General features: G+C 39.9%; 1 protein-coding gene across 4 annotated transcripts in view; it reads right to left on the bottom strand.

Annotated features, from left to right (window-relative positions):
* Positions 1 to 4733: 4733 nt before the first annotated feature.
* Positions 4734 to 21337, bottom strand: part of nfat5b (nuclear factor of activated T cells 5b) — a 38924-nt gene continuing 22320 nt past the window's right edge. For 2 of the 4 annotated variants that reach the window (XM_065952958.1, XM_065952957.1), the window contains 11 exons: positions 19628 to 20207; positions 18055 to 18241; positions 16815 to 17005; positions 16333 to 16505; positions 14763 to 14897; positions 14609 to 14661; positions 13907 to 14039; positions 13317 to 13391; positions 13073 to 13173; positions 10136 to 11912; positions 4734 to 9397 (listed from right to left, as the gene is read on the bottom strand). In XM_065952958.1, the coding sequence (XP_065809030.1) occupies positions 9159 to 9397; positions 10136 to 11912; positions 13073 to 13173; positions 13317 to 13391; positions 13907 to 14039; positions 14609 to 14661; positions 14763 to 14897; positions 16333 to 16505; positions 16815 to 17005; positions 18055 to 18241; positions 19628 to 20207 (3644 nt within the window). In that variant the 3' untranslated portion in view covers positions 4734 to 9158. Of the gene's footprint in view, positions 9398 to 10135; positions 11913 to 13072; positions 13174 to 13316; positions 13392 to 13906; positions 14040 to 14608; positions 14662 to 14762; positions 14898 to 16332; positions 16506 to 16814; positions 17006 to 18054; positions 18242 to 19627; positions 20208 to 20781; positions 20839 to 21337 lie in introns of those variants that run through there. The other 2 variants (XM_065952959.1, XM_020625844.3) reach the window with 2 other exon arrangements.

Below are 21337 nucleotides of genomic sequence, written 5' to 3'. Positions count from 1 at the left end.
CATTATATTGTATAGTTTCTGCTGATAAGATGTCTACACTCATGCACTTTAACTTATGTCAATACTGTCCATTTACAACTCTGTTTTTGCACATTTACATTCAATCTTTCATATTTAATTTACAACCATTTATGACTGTTTTTGCACATTTACATTCAATCTTCCATATTTAATCTTCCTATTTAAGACTAGTAATGCTTAGTTAAATCCTGGTTGTATATATTCACATTCTTAGTTTTGATATTTTTAGTACTTATTTACTTTGTATTTAATATTATATTGTGTTTAGATTTGCTAACATTGTGTTTTTTACTCATATTGTGTGTTGGATAACCTGCTGCTGTAACGCCACAATTTCCCAGTTTGGGATCAATGAAGTAATTCTATTTTATTCTATTCTATTCTGAATTAGCACTAGCCATTCCTACACGGTTGCTCATATCTCCCTCAAAATGGGTGTGGAACATCCTAAGACCTTGGACATACTATGTTTCCAAGCTCAAAGGCCTGCATTAAATGATGTTGCCACGGGCCCATCGTTCGCCGTGATGAAATTATTTTGAAAAAATAAATTGTTATAATTCGGGCATGCAGTGTTCTATCATCACCAGATTTGTCAAGATACCAGGCCAAGCCTGAACATATTCATGATTAAATTTTTTTGATTAGTCACAGCGCCAGCTGTTGACAACAGGAAGTATTTGCTTCTGAATTAGCACAAGCCATTCCTACACAGTTGCTCATATCTCCATCCAAGTTGGTGTGGACCATCCTAAGACCTTAGAGATACTACCATTCTGAGCTTAGAGACCTACGTCAAACGGTGTAGCCATCATACGCGTTGTTCACCATCAAACAGGAAGTAGTTATTTGAGGGCCTTAACATGACATGGTCATATACACACGAAACATCATACAAATCATCCCAGTGGGAAAGTACAACTTTTTATGTGGGTGAAGTGAGTGGGGGTGGCTTAATGGCTCAGTGGCGCCCCCTTGAAATTTTCAAAAAGGCCTCCCCATAGAGTGTTTGTCACCTACATGCACAAACAAAATGATTCTGTATATTTAACATGTCAGGACCTACATAAAAGCCTCTTGCACCTACAGTATTTTCAAAACCCAACAGGAAGTCCGCCATAATTTTTTTAATAGAAAAAAATGGCTCTATTTAGCATTTCATAGACTACCTATTTGAATGAACTTGCCCGAGAGCGTTCATCTGATCATCACAAAATCAGTGTCAGTTTGAGCCATTAAGCCATTAAGCCACGCCCACTCACTTAAATGGTATAAGATGTTTGACTTTACTACCAGGATTATATGTATGAATTTCGGGACAGTACGACTATGTTAAGCCCGTGAAAAAACTACTTCCTGTTTGATGGCGAGCGATGTGTCCGTATGGTGACAGCGTTGGACGTAGGCATTTGAGTTTGAAAGTGTTGTATGGCCAAGGTGTTAGCATGGTCCACACCAATTTTGAGGGGAAAATTAGCTACCGTGTAGCAATGGCTAATGCTAATTGAGAAGCAGGAAGTTCCTGTTGTCAACAGGTGGCGCTCTGACTATTTAAAAAATGTCAATCATGGACGTGTTCAGGGCGGGTCCCGTATCATGCATTAGAAATTTTAAAATGATTGAACACTAGATGGATGGATGGACTAGAATCGCTATTGTTCCAAGAGGGTCCTACGCACTTGTCAGTGCTTCGGGCCCTAATTATAAGAACTAGGCCTATAAAAGAGGTCAACTTTAGATCAACAAGATGAATACTAGACATGAACTCAATATTGTGATATTTGAGCAAAAAGTTTATATACAAATACTTGAATTAATAAAAAGTATGTTAATATTAACAAGAAATATTTTGCCCCCCATTTGATGACGATTCTGACTGAAATATTATTCAATTCGGGCACCTAATTCTTTTCCGAGTTGTTGTTCCGACTTGAGCAGGAGTTCATGTGCATTTTACAACTCAACCACATGAATGCAGCATAAAATCTTGGGGTGCGTTTGAATTGTCATTTTTGCTGAGGAAGGTTCCTAACTGAGTGAAATGACCCGGAAGCATTTAAGTGGCGGCCATGATAAGAACCGTTCGAATTCTCTAAAAGCTAAGGAAAGGTGGGTCAATGCTTCCTTTATAACCTCCTTTAGCATAGGATACACTGGACCATCCTTTGCGAAAGGAGATGAGATATGCCGCCCCACAATTCCTTGCGGCCGCAACATTTAAAGCGAGTCGCGCATCCGACCGTTCATGAAAATTAACGATGATCGTAAAGTGACACAGATCATGTAAGGTATTGGTTCTCAAACTTTTTAGACTGCGTACCACCTCCGAAAAAAATTGGCTCTCCAAGTACCATCATTATGGTAGACGTTAAAATACACTGCAGGCCTATTTCAACACACATTTCATGCAAGAGGCAAATTAATTCATAAAAAGAATATTATTTATTATTGACTGCTGTCAGCCACACTGTAGGCCTACTAAGGGCTAGCGCTAGAACTTGCACACACAAAAGAGCAGAACAATAAAAATGACAACTTTATACCAACAACCTGTTTGGAAACATTTAGTCTCCAGTGTTTCCCACACAAACACGATACCTGCGCCCAAGTATATTTCCGACCTGTTCTCATTTAAGGCTCGGTACAAACAGCGCCGCTTTATTGTAAGTCTCTGCGCTCAACATAGCAAACCTGCCTTTTTAACCCTCCCGCTGTCCTCCGCTTCCCCGGCAGGACGGCGAGACGAAAAAGAATGAACCGCCCCTCTAAGCCACACAGTGACTTCTTAAATGACTTTGCCACTCTACTCACCCATCCATCTACTTTCTCACCAAATGTCATATTGTTGGGGGACTTTCATATTCACATGGACAATAGCAATCTGCCTCTTACCAGAGACTTTTCATCATGTCTGGAGAGTTTTGGATTCCATCAATACATAGACTTTCCGACACTCACAAAAGGTCATACTCTGGACTTAATCTGTTGTTCTGGTCTCACCCCTCCAACTGCACAGCTGATGAACTCCATGTAACTGACCTTTTCCTCCTTTCATTCAATGCTGCACTCTGCCTTTCTGCAATCAAGTCTCCACGTCTCATCTCATTTTGGAATATGAAGGACATCCAAAAAACCTGGTTCAGATCCAAACAACTTAAATAACCTCCATTCCTAACTTACCTTTCATCTCCAAAATTCTGGAAAAAATAGTTGCCACCCAGTTACAGTCTCACTTAACTCAAAATAGCCCTTTCAGTCCAGTTTCCGCCCCCGTCACAGTACAGAAACTGCTCTATTAAAAATCACTAATAATCTCCTCATTGCTTCTGACTCTGGCTTATTGCCCATCCTCATCCTTCTTGACCTGAGTGCGGCCTTTGACACCATCTCACACCCCATACTCCTCAGTAGACTCTCCTCCATTGGCATCACTCACACCCCCTTGCCTGGTTCCACTCTTATCTTTCAGGCCGCACTCAGTTCATGCAGCTCAAATCCTTCAAATCTGACCCCTCCCCAGTGACTACAGGTCAGAGCTCTGTCCTTCTCTTCATCACCTACCTCCTCCCCAGGGGCAGACTGACCAACTGGACGTTCTGTCAAAGTCCAGAACGGCCGTCCCTTTATGTGGACTATGTGGTTCATTAGAAGAAGAAAAAATGATCAGCGATGTTAAGGTCAAAACAACAGAGGGTGCCGATACGATAATTTATTACGTATTAAAGACACCAAACTTGAAACAAACAAAAAAAAAAACCACAAAGAAGAGGGAAAGAAAATGTCAGGTAGAAAGCGTAAGGAGAAAGGTGGCTGGGAGAAATCGAAAGAGAAGAGGGCCAAATCATTAGAGGCAGAAGCATCAAAATGTAAAAAGCTTACTGAGCTATTTAGTAGGCCTATTGAGCCACGCAAGACTGCGGAGGACGGCCAAGAGGAGGAGGTTGAGACAGAGCATCCCGCGGTAGTGCAGGGACAGACGAGCGAAGAAGAGCAAGAGGTGCTGGTAAATTGCAGAAGCAGTACATAAGTAGGCTGTAATAGGTAAACCTATTTATTTGGGTTATGTTCCATAAATTCCATAAATTCAATATACTTTTCCACTGCTTCTCGAATGACACCCAGCTCTACCTCTCCAGTAAACCGAACTCCACACTTCCACCTTCCTCCCTCACCTCCTGTTTATCTGAAATAAAATCCTGGTTCACCTCAAACTTCCTTAAATTAAACAGTGATAAAACCGAGATCCTTCTCATTGGCACTAAATCCATATTATGTGTGTGTGTGTGTGTGTGTGTGTGTGTGTGTGTGTTTGTGTTGGGTGTGATTGGTGCACAGGCAGAAAGAGTTGATGCGTGGGATGTTGTGGGGGTAGTTATGAGTTGAGGTTGTTGATTATTGGGTTCCAGACATATTCAAATTCAGCAGTTTGTTTTCTGAGTTAGTTGTTCCTTGATATATATTCGATGAGTAATTTTTTCCAATGTGCAAAAAAATGTGTTTTCTTTGTCTCTAAGAGGTGAGAGAGTTCCTTGTATAAGCCTGTTGGCTTCTTGACCTCTCCTGACACACCTTTTATATTTTTTAAATTCTATTTGGATGTATTCTTATGTGTGTAGTAAATAAATAAATACAAATAAATAAAATAAAACATTTCTATGCAGTAGAAAAGCCTACACAATAAAACATGAAACAAAAGCTCAGAGACGTAATAGTTAAAGGTATTTCATTTAATACAGATAGCAGCAAGTTTAAAGAAATATAATTGCAAGAAAATAAAAACATCCCAACAAAAGCCAAATATATAGAAAGATTTTCCCCCAGGGTAATAGACAGTTGTTCTAAAAAGAGGACAGATTTTCCTCTTGCTATTTTCAAGAGCAAAATAGTCTGTTTACCGATGAATGGTTCAATCTTGAAGCACATGTTTTTTTTATTATAAAAGATTACTTGTATTTTGTAGAATTTGCAGTTCTCATTGTTTCAAAATGACAAGACTAAACAAATCAAGGATGCTTAATGTATTTATTGGTCTGAATAAAAAAAGGAAGTCCTGGTAGCTTTAGAGACCTCGAGAGAAGTCAGGAAGATAAGGAACCACTTTGACAGACAGTAAACAGTAAGTTTGGATACACAGAGGAGGGAATAAGAAGACTGACTGCCCCCTTTTCTCAACAACAACAAAAAAATCATGTTTAATACAGGTGATAAGATCCAGTTTTGGATTTAGAAAACGTTTAAAGGCAGAACTAAGGCATCAGGAAATATTTCAACAAGCATCGACATAAATAACAAAAAGAACATCTACTTTGGTTTTCTACCTTAGAGAGGCTATTTAGAAAAATATATATATTGAAAAACTAACAAATCTACATTTACAGTATATTAGCTGCATAGCAGTTTCAGAGAAAATTTGCCTGCATCTACGTTGTAAAACATAAATGCAATGTATACTTCAAACATGTAAGACATACGACATAAATTGCACACAACACATTACCAACCAATACCACATTAACTTGGTCACTGTTGATGAGAATTTAAAGTACACTTAAGTCTTATGGCTTCAAATTTTCTAATGAGGACTACTCATCATGTGGGGCATAAACAGGAATCTGTTGTATTACAAATAACTCTCCTAAAGGCACATGTACAATATCTACTGGTATATAAAGTGACCTTTTAGGAAAATATCAACTGTTTGAACACTCTTGAAATTAACTTAATTAGACTCAATTCGTTGGTAATCATTCAACTGTTAATGTTTCAAGAAACCACACATTGTTCTATTGCAGGAAACGGAGACATTGTTAGGAAATATGAGAACTTTTTTTATCAACTTTCCCTCCAAAGTACAAGTGACTGTATAATGGATCACAGATTTTTTAGTTACACTGTAAAAAAAACACACGAGGAAACTGTAATTTCTAAAAAGTAATTACCTCCCCAGTATGTGAATAAAAGAACATTCAGCATCTAAGCAAGACATTTACTGCCATGCTTTATAATCACATTCAGTACTATATTCATAGTAAAAATACTGAAACTGTTTTGGTCCTGTTGTGAAGGATTTCTTGATTTTGACAGTATAAACTGGTTGGCGCCATTTTGGCCTGTTGTCAGCTGTTTGTCATAAAGGACTTGAAGCTCTGATTTGAAGCTTTGAACAAGCACATGGTATTTACATTCAGGTGTGTATTATTACACCTAAACCTTTCAGAATCACCAGAGTAACTGTGAACAGGAATAAATTCATGTTAACACGTTATTTAGAGTGTCCAAGGAATATTATAATGTCTTTGAAAGGCATCACCACTTGTTCACACAAAATGTATCGGCATGTTAGTGGACCAAAATCACATTGCTGTCATTAAATACAGTTAGAACAACTCGAAAGTTATGGGAACAGTTTTGAAAAGAACCAACACCCAAATAAATAGGCTATGCCTCTTTGACATGCGGCATGGGAGCTACACCAGAAGGTAAAGAAAGATAAGTCGGTGTTATCTTTGTGGGATTTATTTTTAAAATCTGAGTTCTTCTATTTCACAAGTAGAAAAAAAGCAAATCACGGATAGCTCTTTTCTCCAAAGTCAGGTTTCCTTCAGGAGTAAGGTCCCTTTCAAAACGACTCAAACTACTCAAACGGACACACCGTACTTCTACATATCACATTAGTCAAGGTGACATAAAATCCATCATAAAAACAGCAGTTTCTGATTTAACTAAAGAGTATATAAATGTAACCTTATAAATGTGTTTCTAACAAAATAAACAAACAAAACAATACGACAACTGAAGCATAAAACTGAGCTCATCCTGTCATCTTCAGAGACCAGCCCCTTGTTCATGCACACACAGTGAAATGAAACATGACAAGCATGTTTGTTTTTTTAAATAAAGTAAGAAGTAGAGAAGAAATAATATTGTGACATTGTCCCTTAAGAGGAAATATATATCTTAAGGAGACAAATAAAAGTTTACAGTTTTTAAAGTTGCAAGTCAGAAATAAAGAAACTTAAAGCCATAAAACTGGCCTGTCATCAGGAGTAATGCAAAGCGAGATTTGAGTCAAACTTTGGTCCTGAAGCCACTGGCCAACTGCAGACAAATACTTTCGACTTTAATCTAGAAAACGTGTTCAGTTTACATTTGAAGGACATGTAAAAAGAGATCTGTTCCTGCATGTTAATACATTTAAATGGGTGACATGTAGACAGCAAACTCTTGCCTCTCCTCAACATTCACTAGACCAATCCCATTCATGAAACTAGTATAAAAAAAAGGCTTGTTTCGAGCTTGTTTAAGAATACTATTCCAGTTCATGCGTGCCTGACGCAGAATGGTGACATCAAAATGACACCAAAACACACAATTATCTCATCTCTATGACAAAAACAACAATATACTATGATACATCCTACTCTCTCTACCGTAGATGCATGTACTCTCATAGGGATGATACATTATCACATGACTTGAATGTCTTGATCCACATTTACGCTGGTTTTCAGGAATAAATAATGTTTTGTGTTTTGGGAAGGAGTAGTTTGCAACACAGCTGACAATGAGATGCACTGTTACACTATATAGAGATATTTTGGAGAAACAACAGACAGAGGTGTCTCTTCACTGAAAACAATGAGGGGGGGGAGAAACACCACCTCTCGTGGGGCTGTACCCTCAGTGAGTGAAGTGTCCACACAGAACAGCATCATAATTTACTGATGATTTATGTTAAGAAAAGGCTAACCATTGTTAATATATTTACTACAATGCTTTCTTAACAAGTTTCTCTTTGTAATGCACTTAAAGGAGAACATATCCTAAAAAGAAGCAAACTGACACAGTTTGGATAGAATGATTAGACTAAACGTTAGCCTAAACATGTTTGCTAACCTACATCATAAAGTGCTATCTGTACACAGTGGTGGAGATGTGCTGTTATATTGAAAGATATGTTACACAGCAGGAGGCGACCATCTTCACGGCACAGCTGTTGGCTAAACTACAATTATGCTGATTAATTAGCACGGGGGGCTAAACAGGTCTATGGTGAACCTAATTAAGCCTTTTGTAGAGAGGAAAAAAGAGCCACATTTCTTAAATTTTGAACCCACTGAGCAGTTTCTGTCTTTGTCATTTAAAAAAAAGAAAAAAAAAAGAAAGCCAGAGTCATTTTGTCGGCTTTTTGTCACATCTAGAGAGTATTTTTTTTGTAATAATATCAGGTGCAAGCTCGCTGCAAAAAAAAATAAAATAAATCATAAGCACCTACATTTATGATACACACTTGGTTGTGGCAACATATCAAATAATGTATTTATTCTTGCAATTCATCTTACTACTTCCTCATGCTTCATTCAACCTCTCTAACCTTCTTCATTCACTTTCTGCACTGTTGGGTGAGTACCATTCCAAACCTTGTCAACAGTAACTATCTTCAACCAAACATTCCAAGTCTTTCCCACTTGTTCCTGCTAAACCTCACACTGAACATTCAAGGCAAGAAAAAAAAATACACTAAAAGTAGTAAAGGGCACACCATTCATGGGCACCACTCAACACTTTGGAGAACACTTTATAAAACACCAAACAATCTGAAAGGTGATGCACATAACATTACTGACAATATATCTACCGTTTTACACAAAACTTCACATATTAGATTGATAAATAAGGCCTTATGTTACTGTTTGTCTCATACAATGCATGTTTCAACAATGGTGATCCAGTCAGTCATGAAGTCAAAAAGAGAAACTCTCTTTTCTTGGCCGAGCAATCCAAAACCAAATCCCAGGAGTAATCTCTGTTGATTCTGGATTTTCTGCTTGTTAGTCCGATAAAAGCCATAATTTATTTCAGTCTGGAGAATCATCATTGATGGGCTTTTAGGGGAAGAGACCGCCTCCGAAAGGCAAGCGGCTCGTGACAATGTTTAACACTTTTGCTCCTTTTTCTAATTAATTGTGTTTGTATTTTTTTTGTTCTCATATAAACACATAATGCAGGACAAGTTTTAAATCTTGTACTGCTTGCACTGAACAGACAGTATTTGGACTATTCTGTCTACATTTAACAATGACACCAGAAAGGATTGATAGAGCAATACGAGACATATCTTTGAACCTGCATTAAGGTTAGTATGAGCGAGTTAAGTTGCTGCCAGACTCCTGCAGGCTGACCAGCAGGTCGTCAATCTTCTCCATGTTCTGTGAAGCAGTCATGCTGTTCTGTACAGACCCAGACTGAGACAGGGACTGGCTGAGCAGGGACTGGATGTGAGCTTCACTCTCTCTTTGGTTCTGACCTGACTGGCTGATAGCTATGATCTGATCTGACAGGGTGTTTCCAGGAGTGTTCATCAGCTGGCCGCACTCTGCGAGGAAGGGGGAGAAAAAGACATTCAGAACCTCACATTTACAACAGTGCTATCTTTTGTTTTTTTTTGTTAAGAATCTGGGTTTATCCTGTGTACATGTGTAAGTCATAAGTCATAGATAGCTAAATGTTCATCTGTAGCTCAGTTTGTAAAAATAGAAGTATATTTACTTCAAGTGCATTGAACACTAAAACTTGGTGAGCTTGATGAAAGTGATAACTAAAACACACTACACGGCTTACGCATGAAAAACAATATTGTAATATGAACTTTATTTCTATTTTGCTGTAACTCGTATACCTATTTATTTTATTCTTGATCATCTGTTCTGACAGTGGCTAGTGTATTAAGATGTCCAAAAATGTACAATACTATACCTACTCTTAGTCCATTTACCATACTAAGGCTCTACTGGAAGACAAAAGTCAATAATATTGCAGTGAGTTCATGTCCATCTCTATCATGTTGCCAGAGAGGCTTCATAGGTTTTGATAGAGAGGTGTCTATAATGAGGAAAATAAACGATATAATGCTCAATGTGCTTAGATACACTGGCTATTGAAAACATTTCCTATTTGCAGAGGAAGTTGACAAAGGCTCTCATTGGCTTTCACACAGTTTTTCTTGATCTGTAGTTTATGTAGTCTGTATTTGTTGAACTGAATGCTGTCTTAACAGGGTGTCTATGTTATATATCTAGAGGGTGTGTACCTGTGTGTGTTTTCAAGTCCTTACCATTCTGAATCCCATAAAGGAAGAGTCCTGGTTGTGGTGGCTGGCTGGGCTGATTGATGTTTCCGCTGACAGCCGTCTGAAACAGAGTCCCTGGCTGTTGCACAGGGGAGGAGGTTGTTGTCTGGAGGTTTGCCACGCCATTCTGTGAGGCAAACATAGCTGACTGTGCAAGCTCCTGAGCAGCCAGCTCCCCTTGCAGAGAGGCTATGTTTGACTGGGGCATAAAAAGGCCCACTGGCTGCTCCTGCCGGCTATTTGAGCTGCTGCCCAGCTGCATCGGCTGCTGCTCCTGAAACATGACTTGCTGTCGAGGATCTGTGGGGTTGCCTAAGGCCATTGGCTCAGAACGATCCTGCTGGTTGACAGTCACCATGCTGGCTTGGGAAAAGAGCAGAGGAGGGTTCTGGGTCTCTTGTGAAACCAGACTGCTGCTGGTCAGTGGTGGCATCTGGCCCTGGCTGCTGAACATGAGGCTGGAAGTCTGATCTGGAGAGGACAGACGATTGTTGCAGAACAGTAATCCAGCTTGCTGTTGCTGCTGCTGGCCTGAGCTGAGAGTGTTTGCAGGATGTTGGGAGATGTTCTGAAACAGGGAGGCCTGCTGGGCTGGCTGTGTGTGGGGCTGAGCCTGGGAAGGCTGTTGCTGTTCCATAGGGCCTCTCTGCTGGATGGGGGAGAGCTGGGTCTGAGCCTGATATACTGACTGTGGCTCAGGAGCAGGAGTTTGTAGGGCAGTGAGGAAGGCCAGCTGCTGCTGCTGCTGCTGCTGCTGTTGCTGTTGCTGAGCACTGCTGCTTTGTGTGAGGAAAAGTCCAGGAGTTGAGGGCTGCTGGTCTGGAGACTGCAGGACTGTCATGGTGTTTTGGAAGAGAGTGGCCTGGACTTGCCCCTGGGAGGCTTTTTGAAACAACCCCCCCTGTTGATCTTGTGTTTCAGCCAGTGAAGTTGGATTGTGGAACATGGGTGGTGAAGGGTGTGTGGGTGTCTGCTGAAGGAAGTTGTTCTGAATTGAGAGCAGGTCACTCGCCTGCTGAAAGAGAGCTGCTTGCTGCTGCTGCTGCTGCTGCTGCTGTTGGGCCTGTTGGAAAAGTGTCCCCTGGTTCGGCACCACTACTTGTGATGAGCTCTGCTGCTCTGAGTTCTTGCCTTGAGAAGCATCCTGAAACATGCCACACTGCATCTGAATCTGTGACTGAAACAGCTGCTGCTGTATATTCTCCAAAACCTGCTGCTGTTGCTGTTGCTGTTGGTGCTGCTGATGAAGCTGTTGCTGCTGAATTTGCTGTTTTTGGATCTGTTGTTGGTGCTGGATGTGCTGTTGCTGCTGTTTGGCCAAGGAGTCATCAGACTGGAGTGGTAAATTGCAGAACCCTTTGGCTTTAAGTTGCCGCACAGCCTCCTCCAGCTGGGCCACTTCATCTGGGGGGAACAGGGGTATCTGCTGCTGCTGCTGCTGAGGGGCTGGTTCACCACACAGCCTCCCCACAGCTCCAGAGCCGCTGCCAGGCCTCTCCTGCCTGAGACCCTCTCTCTCTAGGAGGAACTGCTGTGAGCTCTGCTGCAGCAAGGAGTCAGCAGGCACTGAAAAAGAACTGGTTGCTGCAATGTCCTGTTTCTGGATTGTGCTTAAGGGCTCTGTGTTGGTAAAAACAGTAGCCTGGCTTTTTTCAGAGTCACTTGCAGGTTGAGATAGGCTGTTGGAGAATGGTCTGCTTTTATTTAGATGGCCTGCAGTACCATCGGGGCTCTGCTGGGCTGTACACAAATCTTTAGTCTGCTGATAAACACAAAAAATAAATAAAAAGATGCTACATATTTTCTTTTTTAAAGGGGCTATATATGTAACTTTCAAAAATACTGCATGTGTAGTAGGAGTGTGCATGTGTAACCGGTTAGTAAATCATAACCGTTTAGGAAAAATCAGTAAACGAAAACCTTTTTTTTTTCTTTTTAATTATTTTAAAATGTTTTAGAGACACGCATTCAATCATCTCTGATCAAAAATAACACATACTATTTATTTAGAGATGAATAAAGCTACAAATGTTGCACTTTGACAACGTTACTGCGCTCACAAATGCACATGATAAAATGTTGGATAACTGACCACCGGGCATCAAGCCAATGCAAGTTTCACTTTTGTTTCACTTTTGACTTGCGATGGCAGCCAAGACTACTCAGTGAGGTGCGGCGTTTGGATGTGCCTGTGCGGGTTCTGGCTTTCCACGTCGCCCTTTCGCAGTTTGTAGTGATACCGCGTGGCTGTTAGGCGAATTGCACCAGTAACCTGTTGCTCGATCTCCCTCGCGTGCTCGTCATACGTGCTCGTACGTACACAAACGAGCATCGTCATCGGCCGCGAAACACTGGATATTTACCGGCATAATGTTTACAGAGGAGGTAAGCGGTCATGTGAAAGTCTGTGAAGGAGTCTGTGTGTCTGTATTCATTCTCCATCTTACAAACGACAGTCTCTGCAGGCGCTGGCTGAGAGCAGGAGTGTGTGATGAGTTTGTCCGCCTTTGGGAGCTCCTAGGGCGGATAGAAGTGTGTGGAAGTCGGCCTCTGGCTATATCGGGAGTGTGTGATGAGTTTGTACTGTTGATCTCTGTAAGCGGAGCGGAGTGAGGAGGACGTAAAATGTCACTTCCTGGAGCTTTTGTGGAAAATACGACCCGGGGAAACTTTTTATACAGGCAACAAAGATAGACAGTGAACATCTACTTTTTCACATCAGTTAACCGTTTGCTTATTAATGGCCGATAAAAACGATTAATATATGTAAAAAGTTACATATAGCCCCTTTAATGTGTACTAATTTTACTGATCATTCATTTGAAATAACAAACAATTTCTATCCCTTTCAGTTCTTCTTTAAAGTTTCACACAGTTAAGGTAACAAATAAGGTATTTAATCAGGTCAGATCTTTAGATTACCTTAAATACACCTGATGACTGGAGGTTGCTGATCTCCATCGGAGTTACATCCTCCCTCTTCACTAACGGCAACAATGAAGGTATCAAGGCACCATCTAGAACTGTAGGAGCAAAAACCAATGATTCTGTGTTGTTCTTATAAAAATTATTTCCTTCCTTTTTGTTGAGTCATTCATACATGTGGTCATGCAGGCAATGCAAACATTATTGCGTAGAATAACAAAAAGCAAAGAGAAAAAAAAACCTTTAATTTGTTCATCAAATGGGCAAGTCTTCACAGGGGAGGGAGCCTCTTTCTTCACAGGAATATCATTTTTAGCTGAAAGGAAAACATCAACAGATTTCTATCCCTGTGATCCCAACAAGCTGGAAATAAATGTAACTGTACACGATCGATCAAAGTAATAATGTTATAAGGGGAGAGGCTAAATGAGGTGCACAGGACTGTAACATGTATTATGATTTATATATATTGCTTTAATGATCACATATCTGAAATTATTTTATCACAGGATAGCTATAAAATACCTTGCAACTGAAAAAAGTGCTGAATAAGGAAAACCATGGATTCTGGGTTTTGAATCCATGAAGAGGTTGTTTACAAATTGTAATACTTGCTTTATATCCACTGAACAGCAGGGGGTGGTGTTATCAGGTTAAGAATTTGATTGAGTTAGCTGGGAAGCCAGCACGTTAATGAAGAAAACTGAATAATCAACTATCTACAACATTTCTGACGAAGTAGTCGTCCTATCAGCTTATGTAAAAAAAAAAGACACCTGAAGAGGAATTTTGTGTGATTTAGTAGATTGACTGACATTTGGTGGAACTAACCTGTATCAGGTGTGTAGGTGAAAGGCTGAACATCATGGGATCTCCCAGCATTTGTCATCACATAGATCCCCACACACACTGAGGAGGTGATGGATTGGCTCTGGTAAGGAGGAACCTTCACTATTAAGTGATTCTGGGAAGCAATAATTAAAGAAATGTCAGCCAAACATCACTCCATGTTTACATGTAATACACATTTTGTAACTGCAGAGGTTTTAAGTAAAAGGTTTAAAGTAAATAATACAACAAAAACATGAAGGTAAGTTATTTAAAGAGACATTTCTGCATTGACCTATGAGGACTACTTTTTTTTTTGAGGAAATAATGTGCTCGTTTCGTTTCGTTTCTTTCTAATCTGCAGGGTTTCACAAGATAACTCAGAAGTGTTCCCTTAACAAATGACATCAACAGAATTCAACAGAAGCAGCTCTTCTATTCACTGATGAATCATCAGTTGTTACAGGGACAAAGATTTAACCTGGACTGTTAGGACACAATCAGTGTAGCTCCTGAGTCTGAGTGTAATTAGGTCAGAACAGTGAGACTACTCAAACCTTTGAACCAGCAGCCATTTAACATGATGACATCGAAATCCCCATACAAATCTCAAATTGCAACTTGTATCTACTCAACTCATTAGTAACAGGCACTAATCTTTCAGTATAACAACCAAAAAAAACACGAGAACAATCACATGTGTACCTGGTGAAAAAGCTCCATGTCAATTTCAGCCTCTGCTTTCCACGAAGTCTCATCTGGAACAGACAGAAGATGAAGCAGGTTGACTTACATAAAACATGCATGAACCTGCATGATATAAAATCAATCGCAATTAAAAGACTTTGTTTTTTTTTACCTGAAACATTCTCCTGAAATATTACTTTGGTATCTTTCAGAAAGTTTTTGCCAATGATAAAAACCTCCTCTCCACCCCTCACTGAACAACAGTGGAGGGACTTCTTCAGGATTTCTGGCACCCCTGCAGGCTGAGCTGGAAACAGAGCAGAGGGAAACTGTTAGAGTTCATTTCTAATGTTTCTTTGACTTGTAAAAATCTGGAGAGAGAATTTAAGCAGTTATTAATCCAGACATTATGATACCTGTTGTAATAAGACACTGTTCACCACTATTTACAAGCAACATGGATATATTCACAGATTCAAAATAATACATTCCCAAGGATTAAAAAAGCAACAACAGATGCGTTTATATGACAACATTTATATTATTATTGTTTTGGGGTGGTCCACCATAGTGTCAACATGAGACAATGGCTTTATTGGATGCCATCAGTAATGCTGCAAGGCTTTTTTTTTAAGTTCAACAAGTTTCATTGAAGATACATTTTTAAAAGCAAATGATTTAATATTAAATACCATTAATGGAGTACTATATTGCATAACAAGTAACAACTCCGACTGTCATCATGCATTTCATTATTGAAACCATTATCTGTAAAAATGGAAGAAAATAAACAACTGTATTCACCAATCAAAAAAGTGAATCTTGACATGACACAATGAGCTGAGAAACTGATCAAATTTGAGTCGATGACAGGGCTTGCTACGGGTCTAATGGTGGCACAGAAAGGATAAAACAACCAACTGCAGCCTGCAATCTGATACTATGCATTCTAAAACTAAAATATTTGAGAGTAATGTTTCACTTTTGATGCTTTAAGAACTTTTCAAGAGTTGCAGATTCCCTAAACAGAGATGTGATGTGGTCATCCTACTCAAATACTGGCTGTTTCTCGAGCCCTCACAAAGAACCCTTAACAACCTGAAGCTCAAACCACTCCCCTTTGCCTCTCACACATTTCACAAAGCTTATTCACTAGTCTACACACAAACACAAACACACACACACACACGCAATGCCACTAGGGATTACGTTTTTTTTGTAGGGAAAATATATTTACTGGATTGCTTGCTGGCTCTGTGTAAACAATAGAAGTTCACACACCTCGATTGTTTTTTCCTTTCCTTCTCTCTCTCAAAGCATTTCTCCCAAATCTACTTACTCAAAAACTTTCTTAATGCCCTAAGCGTCTTTCCTGTTCATGCAACCAACCACACCCTAATACTGTATGCATTGTTAAATAACACTCAAATCTGAAGGAATATTTACTCATTGTCCCCAAATGCAGACATCAAAAGACAGCAGTCTTTGTACCTCAAGCTATATTAAACTTACAATCAGGACCTCTTGTGTTATAAAGGAGAAAATAGCTCTGTTGATGATGGGAAACTGTTGACTAAGTAGGTTAAAGGTCAACTGTCTGTTTTACTTTTACACAAGAGCTTATGCAACATCTTTTTATTTGCAAGTATCTACAATCTAAAACTTCTTCTTTTAGGTTGGACCAAGATACAAACTCGTAACATAGTGTTTCCACAGAGACAAATTCCGGGTCATTGACTTACTGCACAGGATTGGAGATGAGGGAGTCTGAAGTGTGAGCACCGAACCATCTGGACGGGGGATGTTGACCCGAAATACCAGCCGAGCACGTGTGCTCTTCTTCTTTGACCCGGCTACACCGATGCGAGCCTCGACGTCGGCGTTACGTAGCTTCAAGATCCCAACACAGTCCACCCTGCATGGAGAGACGGTGATAACTTGGAAAACTTGCAGTTTAAACAACAAACTTTACAGTGTTTGCCAAAATAGCAGCTCTACACAACACTAAATACCTCAGTGTCTCATTACCACAACTGCATTCCCCAAGGGGATCAATCTACCTTACACCTCGCACGGGTATTCTTTATGCAATCATCTTGTTAACGACTGGTTTGAATGATCTCTTAGCATATTAATGAATGGGAGCCTTTTATGGTCTATATACAAGTATAAAAAGATAACTTTTAACAAATTAATTAAATGTGATCACAAGAAAAGAACTTACGCCAGTGTCATCATAGTGCTTGGATCAAGTGACACCTCGATGACAGTTGTGCCATCAATATCCACCTCTTTGCAGGCCGTAGTGTTTCTGCCAGTGACCCTGCAGGCCTGGTAAAATCCATGAGGCTTCACACGGCCAGCATCGTTTCCAACAAACACCTGCAAAACCACCGGCTCATTCACTCCCTCCAGCTGTGTGAGTAAAAACAGAACAAGCAATATATTCATTATCAAAAACATGGTTGATGAAGGCAATGCAACAGTCCCTTTTTGTTCAAGAAAGAAAGAACATTCGGCTCAAGACTTAAGTTCAGACCATGCCAAGAAATCAATGAACTTGTAATTTCTAAGCTTAGATAAATGATCCTGTTCTGTCAGGTGCTGCAATGTCCCATCACGTGCAACCATGAGTATTTCCATACCTATCAAGTAGATTCCCCTCAATATGCTGTTAAAGTGCATTTTGGCAAACTTTCACATTGAACTTAATGTGCCCTGTCTATTTGCAGCGCCTTCCTCAATTTAGTCTAAGCTTGTTTATCAGCACATTTCCATTCCTCCTACTTGTGCAATCTAGAGAATTAGATAATAGAGAGTTAAAGCTTAACTAAAACGCATTTAACTTAAACAAACACATTAATGTGCTAAAGTAGAGAGCTGGAGCCCATCTTGCTCGGACTTGAGCACTGGGGACTCAAGACTGGACTCGGACTACAGGTTTGGTGACTTGATTACAACACTGATTTGTGCTGAGTTAATGTATGGTCTGCAGCAGTAATCAATATATGTTTATGTGTATTGTACGGGGTGGGTGTAGGGCCTTTGAAAACCACAGAAAAAGTTTGGGAACCACTGGTTTAAAGTGTTGAATGTTTCAGAGAGATTGTAGCTGAATTTCAACAACATTTGAAGTGAGGGAAACCTCAGAGAATGAAGAAGTTCTTCAATGCCGATGATGAAGAGGGGCTGCTGACTTAGGTCAAACCTTTTTAAGTCATGAAGACCATCAAATAGAGGAGATGTTAACATATTTAGTGTACAAAGGAAATTGGTGGACATTACAATTGACTTAATTTGTCACAGTTTTGGACTCTGCATTAAAAACCCTTCCTCTTCCTGACACATTAATCTTCACCGTTTCACCTAGAACCCTTCAAAGCATCTGGCAATAACCTAATCACTGACATAATCTTCAGTAAGAAAACAATGTAGCATAGGTTGTGTCGGGGTGTAAAAGGTACCTTCACGGTTGGGAAGCTCTGCTGTGTGCGGTCCTTCACAGATCCTCGGCTGCCTTCAGTCAGATAGCGGGCTCGGTGTTGCGTCTCAGGCTGGACAAGGATCTTCAGCTCCTTCCCCTCACACTTCTGTGGGTGCTGAATCAAAAGAGTTCCTCCTTTCTGTTTGGTTGTCGGAGGGTCATCAGAGCTGCAACGGAGACCACAGCAGATCATTCAAATTCTGACATTTCATCTCAATTTTCATTTTAGTTCATGCAATACAGCGGGCTCTTTCATATATTCAATATGACCCTGTCCTCATTCATTCAGACCCCACCAAATACCCCATGATGATCTGAGCAATGCAGAGTTAACCAGGCCCTCCATTAACCAGGCTCGGCCCCTCTGCAGCTCTTAAAGCGCTGAGTTGTCTGTTTATTTAATCTGCTCTGCTTATCCTAGGTCTTACTGTATGAGTGACTTTGTGATTCACTGTGGCTGACCATTGTTTGCACTTCAGTATCCTGCCCCTCCCTCCCCTCTGATCTTACCGCTCTTCTTCAGTTAATGTATGGTGGGAAATTTAGAGCCAGAATAGTTTGTTCAAGATTTCCATCTGTTATACAATGTGTCGTTTCCTAAAAACAGCTTTTGTGACATTTAGGTTGAGTGCTGTTTGAGATAAGAGCAGGAGGACCTTTAATACAATGGTAATATAGCCTGCTTGAGAAGTTAACCTTGAACCAACGACAGGAGACATTTTAGAGATAAAATGTAAAAGCTTCAGAGCTATCGACTGCTGAATGTAAATGATTGTATTCAGAAGCTTTGGGTTTACTTTTGCAGACTCCTCTGATCTGATTGTGACTAAACAGAAACCAAAGACTTCTGATCAATGTTCTCACTCCTCCACTGTCAACAAAACACCAAATGAGGGAATATCTTTGGGATGCAACATGTCATTATTTTGTATTATCAATTTACCTGATGCTTATTTTCTCCATAAACAATTTCTTAAAACTCACAGTGATGCTCTTAATTCTATGATAATTATTTTTACACTAAATAAGTCAACAAAGACTCCTCACCTTTGAGGCGCTTGAACAATGTATGGCATTTATTTTGAAATAAAGAGTAAAATTACTATTTTTTGAAAATAGTTTTTCCATAAACAAATGGATCTCTAAAGTGTCCACCAGCCTAGGGTGTTGTCTATTGGTACACACTATACGGAGACTGATTATTTTTCTTTGATTATATTTAGGCTAAGATTTTGCATTGTTGGGGACATGGCTGATCTGTTTGCCAGCAGGCTTAAGCCCCACCTCAACTCTACCTCTTTGTCTCTAACTAGGTTGACCAAAAGTTAGTTTGTGACAGCATTTCTGAATGGAAACCACCATCGTTTGGTTTCAAAACTCTTCAGAAAGTCTCTGAGACTATGTTCAGATCTTATACAGTCTATGCTCTTCACCAATATGTACAAAACAATGACCTCATTTGACCACTTTAGGATAAGTAGAGTGGCCTTTGGAATATTACATGTCAATTGCTATGGTATTTCAAATTAACTGAATTTGAGGGTTACACAAACCTTCCTTTTTGTCCAGTCTTGGTGTCAGGTCCCAGCTGTGAGAGGACGAAGTGTGGAGCTTTAGCACTGTCTGCATCAAACATGTCCATGCTGCCTTCCCCTGTAGGCACAGACTTAGGACCAGGCCTCTGGCGAGGTGTACGCTTGCGAGACTTTCGGGGCACCTCTGTATTGTCGTTGTAAGAGACGGTGCTCATGATGCTGAAGTTGGAGAGAGAGTCATCCATCCAGATGCTGTTACTCTGCTCGGAGTCTAAAGACGCTTCACCCTGGCAGGACATCTGGCTGTCATCAAACAGGTCTTGTGGAGGTGGAGAGATGTTCAGTACAGTGCGGCGCTTAGATGGAGTAATCTCGCTGCTTCCCCTGCAGTTACCTCCGCTGCTGCCGTTACCATTCCCACTTTCTGCTCCGACAACCTCCAGCCCAGCTCTGCTACTCCTGATGTCGTCTGGGTCGACATTGCCGCAGTGAGCCAGGTTCTGGTCACTGGCTGATGTACTGGAATGAATGATGGAGCTGGAAGAGGTGGGAAAAGCACTGCGGGGACCCTCCATGGTCATAGAAGAGGACATGGCATCTACAGTGCAAGTAATAAGACAGTGAATAAAGGCATCCCAACCAGTGTTGGCTAGCAGTCCCATTTAAGCAGCAAAATTTGTTGAAGATTTTTTTTTTCTCGTTTTGCTTTTATTATTGTTTTATATTTTATCCATTATTTTGCTTTGTTCATCCAATTAAAAATTCCCCCTTTAATTGGATCTTACATGTTGGTGTCTCTGGTGAATGATGTTTCTGAGGATTTGTAGATGTACAGTGTGCAAACAGCAGTATATGTGTCTTTAAATAGGGGCCAAAGAAGCAGTCACCCATCCAAAAAATAAAAAAATAAAATCTTTTGTTTAATAAATGAACATGTAAAAATGTTTAGAATTGATGAAGTACTGTGTTCATGTTAACCTGACAAAGTATTGGAAACTTTGGGAAAATGATGAAACAGGGAGGGAAGTTTAAAACAGTTAAATGCAAAAATGTAATGCATGCCAATTATTGGAGCTTTTAATATTCAATTTCCTTTTTTTTCTTTTTGCTACAAAAGTTCATTTGGTTGGGACTGAGCGTAGCCACAGAGACAAAAAAAACAAGCTTCTGACCTATGAAGCAGAGAACTGCAGACCATTTTATATGCAGACACTCCCTGCTTCAGAGGGAACTTCCTGGAATATAAAAATAGACAGCGAATGAGCAATAAGAGCTGAACAGTTAAAAAATGTCAGATTTGAATAATCAATAGGAAAAACACAGGGTATTTTGTTTCTCAGAAAATGTTGCTCCGGCATGCTGACATACGCTGTAACTTCAAAACATTCACATAGTTAAAAGAACTAGATGAAAAGTGGGGAAAAGTCTGGTTAAGCTGCAGATCGTCAGAAGTAGTTAGACTGGTGTTGACTTCTGGATCGTTCATTGACTCATTGGTTTGAAAACACACAGTCCAAAAGAAAGAGAGGCACAAAAAAATATGGAGGTAATTCTTTCTTTTTTTATAAACATGAAGAGAAAAAAAAAGGGATAAAACCTAAAATCTGTTAACAAATTCTATGTGACCATTAAAACTGAGTGATGGGTGTTTCCCCTCTTTTATTCCATCCCCACAGAAATGTCATCAAAGACTTTAATTCAGTAATATAATTATTGCTGCAAATAAAA

This window comes from Labrus bergylta, chromosome 3 (genome assembly GCF_963930695.1).
Source record: "Labrus bergylta chromosome 3, fLabBer1.1, whole genome shotgun sequence".
Lineage (NCBI taxonomy): Eukaryota > Metazoa > Chordata > Actinopteri > Labriformes > Labridae > Labrus > Labrus bergylta.
Note: the sequence above shows the minus strand (reverse complement) of the source record. Positions and strands in the feature narration are given on the sequence as shown.